At 38.5% G+C, this 15734-nt stretch overlaps 1 protein-coding gene across 2 annotated transcripts in view; it reads right to left on the bottom strand.

Annotated features, from left to right (window-relative positions):
* LOC114667089 (WD repeat-containing protein 47-like) overlaps positions 1-15734 on the bottom strand; it is a 55170-nt gene that overhangs the window by 20004 nt on the left and 19432 nt on the right. For both annotated transcript variants that reach the window (XM_051919797.1, XM_051919798.1), the window contains exons 5-7: positions 13822-13963; positions 10757-10914; positions 1813-1982 (exon numbers count right to left, since the gene is read on the bottom strand). In XM_051919797.1, the coding sequence (XP_051775757.1) occupies positions 1813-1982; positions 10757-10914; positions 13822-13963 (470 nt within the window). The remainder of the gene's footprint in view (positions 1-1812; positions 1983-10756; positions 10915-13821; positions 13964-15734) is intronic.

Raw genomic sequence — 15734 nt, 5'->3', positions numbered from 1 at the left:
TGTCTACCGCAATCTGTGTAAATTGTAGGATGAAATACAAGGCAGGAATTGTTGAACACATAACTAAAAAAGAAATGTTTTTCATATTTTAGTAATAATTGACAAAATGTAGACATGAAGTGTATAATGTGTGAAGTACAAATATCAAATAAACACTTTCACAAAAAGAACAATTATAACTAAACAAGTGCACTTTTATTGAAAAACACAACTGTAGAAAAAGAACTCAGGTTAGGGTACAACATTGGCACAACATTGTCATGACCGCTTGGGTGGTACAGCGGTAAGAAATGCTGACTCGTAATCAAGACATTCCCAATTCAAGCCCCGGCGCCTCCATTTTGAGTAGTGAGCTGCTCTTATTCTTACTATTATGGAATAAAAACCTACATATGATTTGAGTCTGTAAGAGTTGATGTAAATTTATGGTACTTGTAAAAGTTAGCATTTTTATTTAATTCAGTTTTATTCTCTCAGTCACGTTTATGTTCATGACACTGCTCGTTTTCAAATAAAGATGTGCTATAACAAAGGTGAAGAACTCGGATGAGGATGAGGGTTCTATATCAAAGAAAGAACAGAAGCCCACCCCGCAAGAAACGTCCACTCACACATAAGAACAATGCAGCTGCACATAAGAACAACGCAGCTGCACCAGGCGTAAAGGCAAAAGATGGCATCGTTTGGATGCAGCAACAGGTCGGGCGTCATCCTGCCAATCAGTCTTCCTCACACGTGTCCCTCAAAGAAAAAGCAGGGCTTACAGAGCTTGCCAAGCTATCATGCAAAGTTCTGTTTGTGATTATGTTTTGTGATGGTCTTTATATAAAAAACATTTATGTGTTACTTATATAAAAGCCAGATTGAAAGTTATTTACCTTGATTTATTTACTTATCTTCCTACAGCGTAAAGTCAAAAGTAGACTGCAGAGCTTCCTGTGTTTGATCGACACGGGTATGCTCAACGAAGTACACGTGTACTTAAGTGACTTTAGCTGCAGGTGGAAGCTCCTCTTGCACCCTACGCAACTGTAAATAAGTACTATTTTCCTAATCCCAGATCGGCCCACGGGAGAAAGACTTTCCGAGACTAAGTTCATAAAGCTTATAAAACCGTTTCTGGACAAAGGCAGAACCGTAACAATTCTTATTTTAAGAATTCTATGTGTCATCCATAAATGCATACAAATAAAAGTATGTGATATAGAAAAAAGATTTCAATATAAATTTAGAAACTTACAGGAAATAACACATATTGTTATCCTCAAAGATGTAATGTTATTTGAAACTTTCTTGATTATTATCAAATGACTACAAACACTTTTGTAATTTACTCATATGTAGCCCTGTTTCTATAAAACAAGCATTCATTAATATACCATGTAAAAAGGCAGAATGATGACAAAGTGTGCAGTGTAGATACTGTACCTTACAGCCTAGGATAAATGGACTATGGCTGATCCACAGTGTGCCACAATTTCAGGAATCGTGACAAAGACAATTTGTTTGAAGGGCATCCTGTTTTCTAACGACATAAACAAGGGACAAGGCAGACTCCTTACATAAACTCTGTTCTCATACTGTGTACATTTAATGCAAAATTTAGCTTTATTAAACTTAACATTTTCATCCTTCTATTTCTTTACCAGCTCACCTGCAAACCAACTGTGCCATATAAAACAGAACTGAATTGATTAAGAATATGATCAAAATAAGAATAAAATTAGATGTTAAAGTAGCATGGAGTTTTTTTCAGTCAAAATTTATTGCAGTTTTAAAAATTTTAGACTATTTTAAATGAGGTAGTCTCACCTGTTGCACAGCATAGTTGTGAGTTGAAAGGCAACACTTTCACATATTTGTCATTTGAACCTGTGGCTAGCAGCTTTCCACAATGACTCCAAGCAACACAATATATTGAACCTTTGTGATGTTTGTTTAATTTGAAGCGCACCACAGGCTTCTTTGGTGAGCTGTATTTGCTGCAAGAAAATAACATCAATAATAAATGAATATTGTGGAACGAGCCCCGGACACAGACAGGCAGGCAATATTGTAATCACCACCACACGTTTATTTACACCTAATATTTACAAGTCTTTAAGTGCCACACAAACCCCCAATCTTCCCCAAAGTCCAGGCCAAACCACACTGCCGCCTCCTTCTCTCTCTTCTCTGACCTCGTCCTTCTTCCACCGACTCCAGCCTCCCTGTGAAGGGAGGCGGCCCCTTTTATCTGCACCCAGATGTGCTCCAGGTGTACACTGGCAGTCTCCCACCGACACTCCCCAGTGTGGCGGAAGTGCCGGCTGTATCCCTGGAAACACTCACACATCTTCCCCCCAGCACTTCCGGGTGTGGCGGAAGTACTGGGGTCCAGGAAGCTTCAGGCATGGGGGCGCCCCCTGGTGGCGACCATGGGTCCCTACAGGGCTGCGCTTCCAAGCTTTGTACCCGTGGCCCCCAAAGCAACCAGGGCAGTCGCCCCCTCGTGGTCTGGAGGAGGCATGAGCCCTCCTCCTGTCTTCCTGGGTGTCCCGGATGGGTGCCACCCCCAGCCGCGTGCCACAATACGTAGATTCAATTCAATTTCGTTGTTCCTTTGTAAAAGACAATAAAGTATCTATCTATCTATAAAAAATACTATATATTAGATACATATGAAAAGAGGAATATGATAAGTAGACAGATAGATAGATATGCAAGGCACTATATAACATAGATAAGTAGATAAATATCTATCATATCCTTCTTTCTGTCACGACAGACCTGAGTCTATCTTGAGTGAAAAGAGAAAAACCTTTAACTAGATTACTGCATCTCAATAAATAAACTTAAGTCATTATCATCCAGTTCTTTATCTTTGTTTGATGTCTGCCTATGAGTGGATGAACAAATATTTTGCCATTATGATTATCCCAAAACATATTGCCATTATGATTATCCCAAAACATAGTTTTATCCGATCAACTTGTCCTCTACTTGTCAACAACATCTTTTATTACATTTCTTGTGAAGTAAAAAATTTCCATGGCTGTCATTCATGTGCCAACTTCAATGTGCATATGGAGATGCCTGCATGCGTGCACGATGGTAAAACATCTAAAAGATGCAAATACAGCCATCACTGAACACCCCGTGTTACCACTGATTAACTGCTCTCATTCAGAGCAACAAAGAAGATTCAGAGAGATTCAATGCATGACAATCCAAGAAATGGCTGTAGAGGCTAAAATAGCATGCCATGTGGTCAATCACCACATGTTGTTCAAATGAGTCTTAAAATATGTTACCAAGGGAGGTAGCTTTTCATGCAGGTGTGGGACAAAACATAAAATTACTAGCTATGATGCATTTCATTATTCTCTGACATTTCTAAGGCTTGTCATTGCACTCTGCACCTGCGCTCAGTGAAAAGCGCAACCCAATAATAAATTGACCTGAATTTCTAATTCCAGCATGATCACTTGTTTTTGTAAACCTTTCCTGCAGTAAGTACCAGTCACAATAAGTGATTTTATAATGGTTACATTTAATGCAAAAATGCACAGCCTCAAATAACACTTGTGAGAAAGTTTGCAGTTTTAGGTTTCTTTTCTTTTTAATTTAGCAGAAGATCATATTAAACAAATGTGTATCAAATATTTCCTACAGTAAAATACAGTTGTTCTTGAAAGTTTGTGAACCCTGTAGAATTTTCTGTATTTCTACATAAATATGACCTAAAAATTCATCAGATTTTCACTCAAGTCCTAAAAGTAGATAAAGAGAAACCAGTTAAACAAACGAGACAAAAATATTATACTTGGTCATTTATTTATTGAGGAAAATGATCGAATATTACATATATGTGAGTGGCAAAAGTATGTGAACCTCTAGGATTAGCAGTTAGTTTGAAGGTGAAATTCGAGTCCGGTGTTTTCAGTCAATGGGATGATAATCAGGTGTGAGTGGGAACCCTGTGTTATTTAAAGAACAGGGATCTATCAAAGTCTGCTCTTCACAACACACATTTGTGGAAGTGTATCATGGCATGAACAAAGGAGATTTGTGAGGACCTCAGAAAAAGAGTTGTTGATGCTCATCAGGCTGGAAAAGGTTACAAAACCATCTGTAAAGAGTTTGGACTCCACCAATCCACAGTCAGACAGATTGTGCACAAATGGAGGAAAGTCAAGACCATTGTTACCCTCCCCAGGAGTGGTCGACCAACAAAGATCACTCCAAGAGCAAGGAGTGTAATAGTCAGCGAGGTCACAAAGGACCCCAGGGTAACTTCTAAGAAACTGAAGGCCTCTCTCACATTGGCTAATGTTCATGTTCATGAGTCCATCATCAGGAGAACACTGAACAACAATGGTGTGCATGGCAGGGTTGCATGGAGAAAGCTGCTCTCCAAAAAAAACATTGCTGCTCGTCTGCAGTTTACTAAAGATCACATGGACAAACCAGAAGGCTATTGGAAGAATGTTTTGTGGACGGATGAGACCAAAATAGAACTTTTTGGCTTAAATGAAAAGCGTTATGTTTGGAGAAAGGAAAACACTGCATTCCAGCATAAGAACCTTATCCCATCTGTGAAACATGGTGGTGGTAGTACATGGTTAGGGCCTGTTTTGCTGCATCTGGGCCAGGATGGCTTGCCTTCATTGATGGAACAATGATTTCTGAATTATATCAGAGAATTCTAAAGGAAAATGTCAGGACATCTGTCCATGAACTGAATCTCAAGAGAAGGTGGGTCATACAGCAAGACAATGACCCTAAGCACACAAGTTGTTCTACCAAAGAATGGTTAAAGAAGAATAAAGATAATGTTTTGGAATGACCAAGTCAAAGTCCTGACCTTAATCCAATCGAAATGTTGTGGAAGGACCTGAAACGAGCAGTTAATGTGAGGAAACCCACCAACATCCCAGAGCTGAAGCTGTTCTGTACAGAGGAATCGGCTAAAATTCTTCCAAGCCGGTATGCAGGACTGATCAACAGTTACTGGAAACGTTTAGTTACAGTTATTGCTGCAAAGGAGGGTCACACCAGATACTGAAAGCAAAGGTTCACATACTTTTGTCACTGACAAATATGTAATATTCAATCATTTTCTTTAATAAATAAATGACAAAGTATAATATTTTTGTCTCATTTGTTTAAGCGGTTTCTCTTTATCTACTTTTAGGACTTGAGTGAAAATCTGATGATGTTTTAGGTAACTTTTATGCAGAAATATAGAAATCTCTAAAGGGTTCACAAACTGTGAAGCACAACTGTATATGCACTTGCACAAGGTACTAAAACAACAACTCCAGAGTATTTTTCATATGCATTAGTTTAGATGATGTTACACATTTAGCACCAATAGGTTATAGGAGTCTTTCCTCAAGGTTGGCATCATGGCAGTGATAATATTAATGACAGTAATGTATGTGAATGGAGGTACACTAGAACTGGGATTGTCAATTCACAGACCTCAAGCCAGGGGTGTCAAAGGGAGCTTCAACTGATGAGCTCAACTGTTTCACCCTCTCAGTTCTGGTCAAAGGATTTTTGAACCTTTCATGTGTTTAACTTGAGCCGTGTGAATCCAGTGCAGCATAACTGCTTAGTTGTGCAGTTTACTCCGACTACATTCCATGTCAATGCTGCAGGAAGGAATAAAAACAGCAGCTTTTGTGGTTTTGGAGGAATCTTTTGTGGTAATTTCTTAGTGTGTCTTGTATTAGTGCTTACTTATGATTTTATTTTCATTTTGAGTCTGTATTGTTTAGTCAGTGAATGCAACTTCATGCCATGATACTTCTGGATATATATGTATAGTGCGTTCATTTTGCATTTACATTTTTAAACAAGGTAACAGCTGTGAGGACTCATACAGGTGGGAATCTGCAGGGGGTGAAGTCATGTGTGCTGGAGCACTGTAAAAGGCACAGTGGGTTGAACTGGAAAAGAATAAGAAGATGACCAGCACAGCTAGGAGAGTTCACAAAGATGGTGAGTCCCCAAGGAGGATCAAGTCCTTCACTGTGTGGCAGCAGGAGTTAACCTGGGTTCCCATCAGAAAAGAGCTAATAATCGGTCCTTCCATGGGTCATTAACTGTTACCTGTTTTTCCAGTAGATCAAAATGTTAGGAAAGACGAAAGTCACAATCATATTTCTTTGAGCTGGAGTTATTAATAGCATAAAGAAATATCAATTAAAGAATCAGAAGTTTATGAAATCAATATTTAATGTTTGTTGTTACAGCACTGTTTGTTTGGACTGAAAGTTTCATTTGAGTTGTTGCTACAGCTTAGTTTCAAGTGAAATATCACCACTACCCCTCAGGGTTCTGAATGTTACTTAGTAAAAGTTACGTGATCGGGTACAACCAGTGTGGATTTTCCTGAGAAAAAATTGCAAATTAAATGATCAGGCATTCCAGTTTTGAACAATAATAAGACCAGAATGAATGTAGTGCAACATATGCTTGGTGATCCCTTACACCCATAGAACCATGTCCCACAGACATAAATTTGGATTGATCTAACGTGTGTGTTATGTGAATGATTAGGGGATTGGAGGAGAGTGTCCATCGTTGAATGAGGGAGTGCACCTGTAAAAGTGTAAGGGGCTTTATGTGCGAGGGAGATGTCTAGTGAGGCGGCTGCCTGGAGTTTTTGTTCTACAAGAATTTTGTCAGATCAAATCTTTTTGATGAAACCTGCTCTAAAATCACTGAAATGATTTTTGTTCTTTTTTGCATGGGATAGATGAACACCTCAAGTTGTATTCAACTCATTAACTAAAGCCAAGTTCTATCACCTAGGTAATATTGTCCATCTCTGCTCTTCACTTAATGGGTTAATGTGATATTTGATGTGACATTGTGGTGGGTAAGATATATAAAATGTGCAGCTTGCATTAAGCAATCATCCAAACTTTATGATTAACTTAGAGTAGGCTTGCTAAAAGACTCAGAATTCAATCTAGTTTAGAAATTGTTCGCTAAACCTAGAAAAATGCAGAAGGAAATGCTCAAACAGGACCAGGAGAACAGGAAGGCCAATCACAAAGTCAAGAGACAAAACAAGGGTCAAAGAAGTAACAAGTCAAAATCAAACCAAGACAACAAGCAGAAACCAACCTCAACACCAAAACAGGATAAGCAGAAAGCCTTGAGCCTTAAAATGCATGAAGAAATTAACGCCTAAAACTGGAAAGTTATCTTTTCAGGAATCCAAAATCTTGGATGCAATGAGGATGCCATGTCACCACTTTAAATAGCTTCTGCTGCAATTTCTGGACTAATCACAAAATGGCTGCCAATGAAATCAATTACTTCAAAATGGTAACAAGACAATGAGGCACCTAAAAAATAAGGAACCACATTTTCAAACTTAAACATTATATTGGATCATTTTCCTATTATCATCTAGATATTTTCTGAAAGGATACGAATAGAAGTGATCTAATCCGAAAGGACAAAATGGACATTCATCATTAAAGAAAACAGTTTATTATCTTGTTAGCTTCAGTGGCTCATTTGCTTATTGTTCATGCCCCACAGCTTCAAATGACTACATGGACCTTGAATGCTCTTCTTGAGTTTCTGTGTAGTTTTCATTGAAGTTTCTGTTATGTCTATAACCCTCCAAGAATGTAGAGCTTATTGTTAATTTGTGACTTTAAACTGACCCCATATGAGTGAGGGCATCCGAAGAAAGATTCGCTGACCTTGACTTTGATGACGATAATGTGATCTTCATGGAGTCAATTAAGGCTTTGATTGGGGCTCTCAAGAGACTGGGTGAGGAGTCTGAGTGTCTGGGCTTGTGAGTGTCCTGGATAAAAACCAAGATCCAGGCCTTTAATGACCAGTTGAAAGGTTGAAAGGTTTAACAGAAAAAAATATAATAAAAGGATGCAAAGAAACACAAGCCTGCTGTCCTGATTGTGACATCGAGCTGTGTGTTGGTGATTGATTCAATACGTATCACACGATAAATGCCTCCGGTGTGAGTCTGTGTCGGGTCAGGTGCCTATATAGCGCCTTTTACACTAGATACAGTTATATGAAAAAGTTTGGGAACCCCTCTTAATTCTTTGGATTTTTGTTTATCATTGGCTGAGCTTTCAAAGTAGCAACTTCCTTTTAATATTCGACATGCCTTATGGACACAGTAGTATTTCAGCAGTGACATTAAGTTTATTGGATTAACAGAAAATATGCAATATACATCATAACAAAATTAGACAGGTGCATAAATGTGGGCACCCCAACAGAGATATGACATCAATACTTAGTTGAGCCTCCTTTTGCAAATCTAACAGCCTCTAGACGCTGTCCTCCTATAGCCTTTGATGAGTGTCTGGATTCTGGAAGGAGGTATTGTTGACCATTCTTCCTTACAAAATCTCTCCAGTTTAGTTCAATTTGATGGCTGCCAAGCATGGAATCAAATCATCCCATAGATTTTCGATGATATTCAAGTCAGGGGACTGTGACGGCCATTCCAGAACATTGTACTTCTCCCTCTGCATGAATGCCTTTGTAGATGTCGAGCTGTGTTTTGGGTCATTGTCTTCTTGGAATATCCAACCCCTGCATAACTTCAACTTTGTGACTGATACTTGAACATTATCCTGAAGAATTTGTTGATATTGAGTTGAATTCATCTGACCCTCGACTTTAACAAGGGCCCCAGTCCCTGAACTAGTCACACAGCCCCACAGCATGATGGAACCTCCACCAAATTTGACAGTAGATAGCAGGTGTTTTTCTTGGAATGCGGTGTTCTTCTCCCGCCATGCAAAGCGCTTTTTGTTATGACCAAAGAACTACATTTTTGTCTCATCAGTCCAAAGCACTTTGTCCCAAAATGAATCTGAGCATTTGCATACAACAAGCGACTCTGTTTGTGGTGTGAGTGCAGAAAGGGCTTCTTTCTCATCACCCTGCCATAAAGATGTTCTTTGTGCAAATTGCGCTGAGCACTGAATTGTAGAACGATGTACAGATACACCATCAGCAGCAAGATGTTCTTGCAGGTCTTTGGAGGTGATCTGTGGGTTGTCTAACCATTCTCACAATCCTGCGCATATGTCACTCCTGTATTTTTCTTGTTCTGCCAGACCTGCTGGGTTTAACAGTAACTGTGTCTGTGGCCTTCCATTTCCTGATTCCATTCCTTACAGTTGAAACTGATAGTTTAAACCTCTGAGATTCCTTTTTGTAGCCTTCCCCTAAACCTGGAGACTCAACAATCTTTGTTTTCAGATCTTTTGAGAGTTGCTTTGAGGATCACATGCTGTCACTCTTCAGAGGAGAGTCAAAGGGAAACACAACTTGCAATTGACCACCTTAAATACCATATCAATACAGACAGACTGGGGCATATGTATGGCAGATGAAATTAAATGTTATTAGATGTATAGTATTAAATGTAGTCAAATGTTATATTTGAATACAACAGGAGCTTTGAAAACTTGAAAGTAACTTTATGAGAAGGAAACATAGTGGGCATTAGTGACAAAGAAGGCTAACAAGATGTTAGGGTATATAACATGTGTCACACACGTGCACATGGGGGCAGCTTAAAGACTCAGATAATTGTAATTGCCTACCGTAACAAAAGAGGGCACTGTTAACAGTTACCTTTTCTGTTCCTCTCTCTTCAGACCAAAAGACTGACAACCTTAACACCTCTACCTCTTCCTACCAGGAGACCTTAATTCCGGAAGCTCCACCATTTTGAAACAGTGTACTCCAGAGACTCGCATCTGCATAATGTTTTCTTTTTGTTTTGTTTATATTATATGGGGTTTGCCTTCAGGAGCCCCAAGTCTTCATATTTGTCTATGTCATGTTTTATACATGATAAAAGGAGTACAAGCCAATTAAGGTTATGATTAAGCAACATAAGCTCATGAGGCCCTCATTTCTGGAATACTCTGTACAGTTTTGGTCCCCTTATTACAAAATGAAACACAGTAGCTAGGTTAGAAAAAGTCCAAAGAATGACAAGTAGGTTGGTTCTGGGGTTGCGAGGTACTGTATGAACTATGAGGAGAGACTGAAGGAACTGGACCTTCCAAGTTTAACCCAAGAAAATTTAGAGGTGACATAATGGATTTATTTAAAATTTTGAAGGGGATAAGTATACTGGATTTAACTGTTACTTTAAAATAGGCTTTTCAAGAATGCGGGGGACACAGATGGAAACAAGCTAAGGTGAAATTTCACACTAGCATTAGAAAGTTTTTCTTCACAAATATTGAAACAGAGATAAATAGAATAAGTAACCCGGTAGAGTGTAGTACTTTGGGGACCTTCAAAACTCATGTTGATGTTATTTTGAAGAAATTAGGCGAAAACATTTGTCTGAATGGCCTGTTCTTATCTAAATTGTTCTAATTTTCTAATGTTTTACAAACACACTATAACATTCTGCTCTTCATCTAAATGCAGATCTTTCCTTCAGTCCTCACTATACTATACATTCTATTCGGTATCAGCAATCAAATTTATGTCTTCTTACTTCCAAGCTCTAGTTTCTTCCTGGAACAATGGACAGGACTCATTAACCTTATCTGTAAAGTACAGAGGTCCTCTTTAACATGCTTTGTCACATGTTCTATATCTCATACTTTATGTCTTAACTGTTAGTAGCCTGGATGTTGCTTAACAATATAGTTTGACCTTTTTTGTACTCTTGTAAGACTCCTGCTCAAACATTACTGAATACCGATACAAAATGTAAAGGAAAATAGCTCCATACCTTGGATTTGAAACTTCAGGATAAGCACAGACACACAGAGATTTGGAATTGGACCCAACAGCATACAGAGTACCACTAGGGTGAAAGGCAACAGCTCGAACAACTTGAGTGTCTTCAAGAACATTTATGGTGATAAACTGACTCTTTGGTTTTTCACCCTAAGAAAACAAATTCAAAGAGATGGCAATGAGATGCAAGTTTCTCAATCAAAATTTGCTCAGTTATGGTAGATGAATTACAAGTTTCGAGAATGATGATTTCTTTAAAAATGCATTACAAATGTATATATACAGTTAAAATTTAGTAGAATAAAAAGTAAGGGGGCTCCAGACTGGCAAGTAGTTACTAGGGTTAGTAGGGTAAGAAAGGTACATCAACAGGGAATGAAACAGTTAGAGTCAATGTTCATATCATATGTAATTTTACTATATATAAAATATATATTATATAATATTATAATATTACTGGGGTTGCAAGGTACTGTATGAACTATGAGGAGAGACTGAAGGAGCTGGACCTCCTCCTAAACACCCTAAGGCAGCACAAGGTTGAACCCATTGGAATGGCATAGCATTGTGTTCAGGTACACAAAACAAGCCTGGCCAAGAACACAGAGGGGGCATGTTCCATTAAATAAATATTAGTTCTTAGGGATGCAAGGACACTTGGGACTGCTAGAAGGAGTTCTAGGGGATAGTTTATGTGACTTTCCAGAAGGCTTTCAGAGAATTTCTGGTGCTCTTTATCTCAACTTGGACACAAGGCTGAGTAAACTTGTTTCCTTCTGATCCAGTCTTTGGCCACATGTTGGACCTCATCTGCTTTTGCCCAGATGTTATTGTCCACCACCATGCTGTTTTTGACTGTCCTTGTTTCCTCTTTGCAGTTGGAGTCCATCATGTTTCAAACCTCATGTTGTATTCAAATATAACATTTTTACCTCTTACATTTAATACTATATATTTAATAACATTTAACTTCATCTGCCATAAATATGCCCAAGTCTGTCTGTAATGATTTGGCTGATTCTACATTATTAGAGAAACACTTTGGGCATACGCTCTTGGTCTGTTCTTTAACACATTCTCTAACCGTCTCAGACACCAATGTTTGATACACTCGGGTGTTTTGTCTCCTTGTATTTGAAATCTTTTCAGGCCAGAATATCCTAAAGATCCTTTTCAGACATCAATTTTGGAAGACAATGAGAGATCTTATGTCATTATGAGTTACCCTCCAGCATTGTGCACAGTGCAGCTTAACAGACTTCACATTGCTGTGTTGCAGTCAGGTCTTATTCTGTATCACTTTTACCTCCAGATAGACTGGAATGTGGCTAAGGCGCTATGGTATTTTGCATGATCCAGATTACGGTAATCAGTTTTGAAGGAACACCATATAAGTTTAGGATATTCTATAGAGTGTTATGATGCAGGCTGTCAAATGCTTTCTGGAAGTCAATGAGATTAAGGGGCTGTTCCATTCAAGACACTGCTTAATAATGTTCCTTTGAGCAAAAGTCTTTTCTAAATCCTGCTTGTTCTTGTCTCATTCTGGTCTTTATAGCTGTGTCAGTTCTGCTCAGGAGAACTCAACAAAAGATTTTAGATGGTGTTGAGAGAAGTGTGACGCCTCGCCAGTTGTAACAAACATGGAGATACTTGCCATTTATGAGAAACTTCATAATCAATCCATTGGTCTAATCCTCAGGGATAATGTTCTTGTCCCAGACATCAAGAACCCTAGTTGAAATGTTAAGATCAGCCTTTAACATCTCGTAATTTATGATATCAGTGCCGACAGCTTTCCCATACTTTAAGGCTTTGATAGCATGCCTAACTCCAGCTTTGTTGGGGAACTAGTGTTGAAATTTAAGGGGATGTCAGCAGGTGGTGGATTGGCAGGGCCCTCTGGTTCTGGTCGATTAAGTACTTCATGGATGTAGTGTGCCCACAGTGCCACCTGCTCATGATATGTTGTAAGATTGTGACCAATTCTGCCATTATTGGGGTAGAAAACCAGGTGTCATTACCAGGAAATTGTGTAGTGATTTTATAAACAAAAAAGTTAAACTTTGTCCTTCTCAGCAGCAAGTTCGGGCTCATGTGCTATTTCGTCGACAAAAGTCCTCTTATCCCACTGGTTCTATTTTTTATCTCTCTTGTCTTTGTCCTTACAGGCTAATTGTATCTGGTTTCCGACCCTTGGTGATTTGGTTCTCAACAACCTGGCTTTCAGACTTTTGCTTTATTTGATTTTCTGCCATGTTCCAGATAATAACCTTTGTGTACTACTTTTCTTTCTGTAGCCTAAACCACTTGTGGCCGTCTCTGCAAAGATGTTGTTTATTGACTCCCTCTTAGTGTTGATATTGGGACCTGTGACAAATTATACTAGTGCACCAATGTGAATACTCAGTTCTGTTACAAACTCTCTGTCGGTCTTGGGAGATTTGGAGATGTTTTCTGTAACTTTTCTTCTATTGTACTTTACGTAGCTTCTGTTTACTAATTGTAGTAACAGGATAAATGATCACTGTAGACATCGATGCCATGACAGAGTTACACATCCTGAAAGACCTGATGAGGATGTGGTCATTATAGTTGATAGTGAGACCCCTATAACTACAATAAAAACACAACCATTTAAAATTGTAACTCTTTGACCTGCTCATAATTACTCTGACACATAAAGTGGTCAAACTGTACACTGTCTGCTTTACTTAAATATGTCAGCCTAATTCCTATACTTATCTTATGCATCCAAATTTAAATAACTTCTGAACGCCACAGTTAGCGCTGCTGCTTCACTGGTCCAGGAGGCTGAGTTAAACCCTAGAACCCTCAGCAGAATCTCGCTCCCATTTTACAAAGTTACACAGGTTAGGCTGTGAAAATGGTCCTTTATAATTCAGTGTGGGTTTGTTTCATCAGATTTAATGCATGAAATTTTCATTTTGTTAAATGTTACAATTTTCAAATGAAATGCAGCTGACTTGAATCCTTTGCCTGAAGCAGTAATGAGTGGCACAACCCCTGTATACAGAACTCTGAAACTGCAGATACCTGATTGTTCCCTGCATTTCTTAGTCCTCGGCTTGATCCAGGAGGAGAGCCAATGCTAGATGACTTTGAGCCAGAAGATGAACTGAGACACAAGGATTCATGACTGTTGGTACGTAGTAGTCGCTGGTCAGAACTGCAGTTCCTACAGGATAGAATAGTGGGCAGTGAATTATACTTATATATACAGTATGCCATTTGTAATATACGTAAAAATAAATATCACAAATTAATGATACCTTATGCCACACGATTCAAAAGATAAAAAAAATAGTGAACTGATTCAATGGCCTTTTACTCAGCTTTTAAAAAAGTGAGATAAAATCCAAAGTTATTACTCTTATATCAGTTTGTGTTCTGTTACTAAAAATGTAAAAGGTGACAGACTGGCATTTATTGTCATGCCACTGTTTCTGCCAGTTTGGATACTTGTCAATAGAGCTGCACCACCTAAATAGAGTGCCTGTGTCATCCAAGGCTATTGAGTTTATTGAAATTAGTGTAGTCCTTTACATTTAAGAGTGCATCTTCAGAACAAATTACTCCTAATGGCAGAATCTATTACGATGTGGTCAGCTGCTGTACCTATTACTGGAGTTTGCACTTACTAACCTTCTGTACAGGGGTATTCTGTGGTTACTTATGTTTCCTGCTACATCTAAAGAAGATCAGGTTGTTTAGTGAACATAAATTTGCCTCCTTAGATAAATTGTGAATGTGTCCTGGGATGAACTGGCATCCCATGAAGAGCTGTCTCTTCTCCCTCTCTTGAGCGCACTACTGCTAAGATTTTCTCCAGATTTTAATTGCATAAAAGTGCCCAAGAGAATAGATGGGCATCCCAGCCAGGATAGAAGATCATTTTATTAGGGACCCTAGATGCCAGTGGAGGGTGCTGTTGGGAGAGGACCGCCCTACTTTCCATATCATCTGAAAGTGCTTCCAAGAAGACATGATGTGGTACCGGAAGAGTTCCTGGGTCTGGCTTGAAAAGAAGGTCTTGCATCAGGGAGTCACAGTTGGGAGGCAGTGGGCAACAAACTTGATGGACGGAAGGAGGAATAAACTTGATTGAATTGTGTATTGTGACTGCTTTTTAAATAGGTAATTATTGGAAGGCTGCTTGGGCTGAATATAATTTATTTAAATTTAGAATCATGTTGGCTGTTACTGTGCCTGCAGTTTGGGGCTCAGTAGCAAGATGTGTCCTTGTTCTCTCTCTCTCTCTCTGTCTCTCTCTCTCTGTATATATATAAATATATATATATATGTGTGTGAGTGTATATACAGTATATATATTTATATATATGTGCATATATATATATATATATATATATATATATATATATATATACACAGTATATATATATATATATATATATATATATATATATATATATATATATATATTTATACTAAAAAATCCTGCGACAAGATGAGACTTTTTTGAAGAGATTTTTTCAAGTCCCGCGAGACTTTGGCCATGAGATTATTTCAAGTCACACCCTCCTCTCAACCATATTCAACCACGCACACCGTACTCTCACCCCTCATTTGTGTGAATGCTTTTGTCAGACACAGTTCCTGCTCTCTCAGCTTATAAATTTTAATGTTTTCCTCACTTTAAGTTCCCAATTAAAGAAGACGTATTATGTCCAAATCATTTTGAAGAATTTCATTACAGAGGGTTATCAACAGAAAAATTGAGTACATGGGCAATCCTAGCACCAAGAAACGATGAAGTCAAATGAATTAACACCAAAAATATCAATCGGTTACACGGCAAATTGGTTAAATGCGTATCAATAGACTATCCTGAAACAGTTGGTGGTGATTGTGCGGAACATGAAAACATCAACTGACAATATCCCGAAGAATATCTATAACCGTTAACACCATCCGGTCTTCCACCGCAC

This window comes from Erpetoichthys calabaricus, chromosome 16 (assembly GCF_900747795.2).
Source record: "Erpetoichthys calabaricus chromosome 16, fErpCal1.3, whole genome shotgun sequence".
Lineage (NCBI taxonomy): Eukaryota > Metazoa > Chordata > Cladistia > Polypteriformes > Polypteridae > Erpetoichthys > Erpetoichthys calabaricus.
The sequence above is the reverse complement of the archived record's forward strand: the minus strand, read 5'-3'. Positions and strand labels throughout refer to the sequence as shown.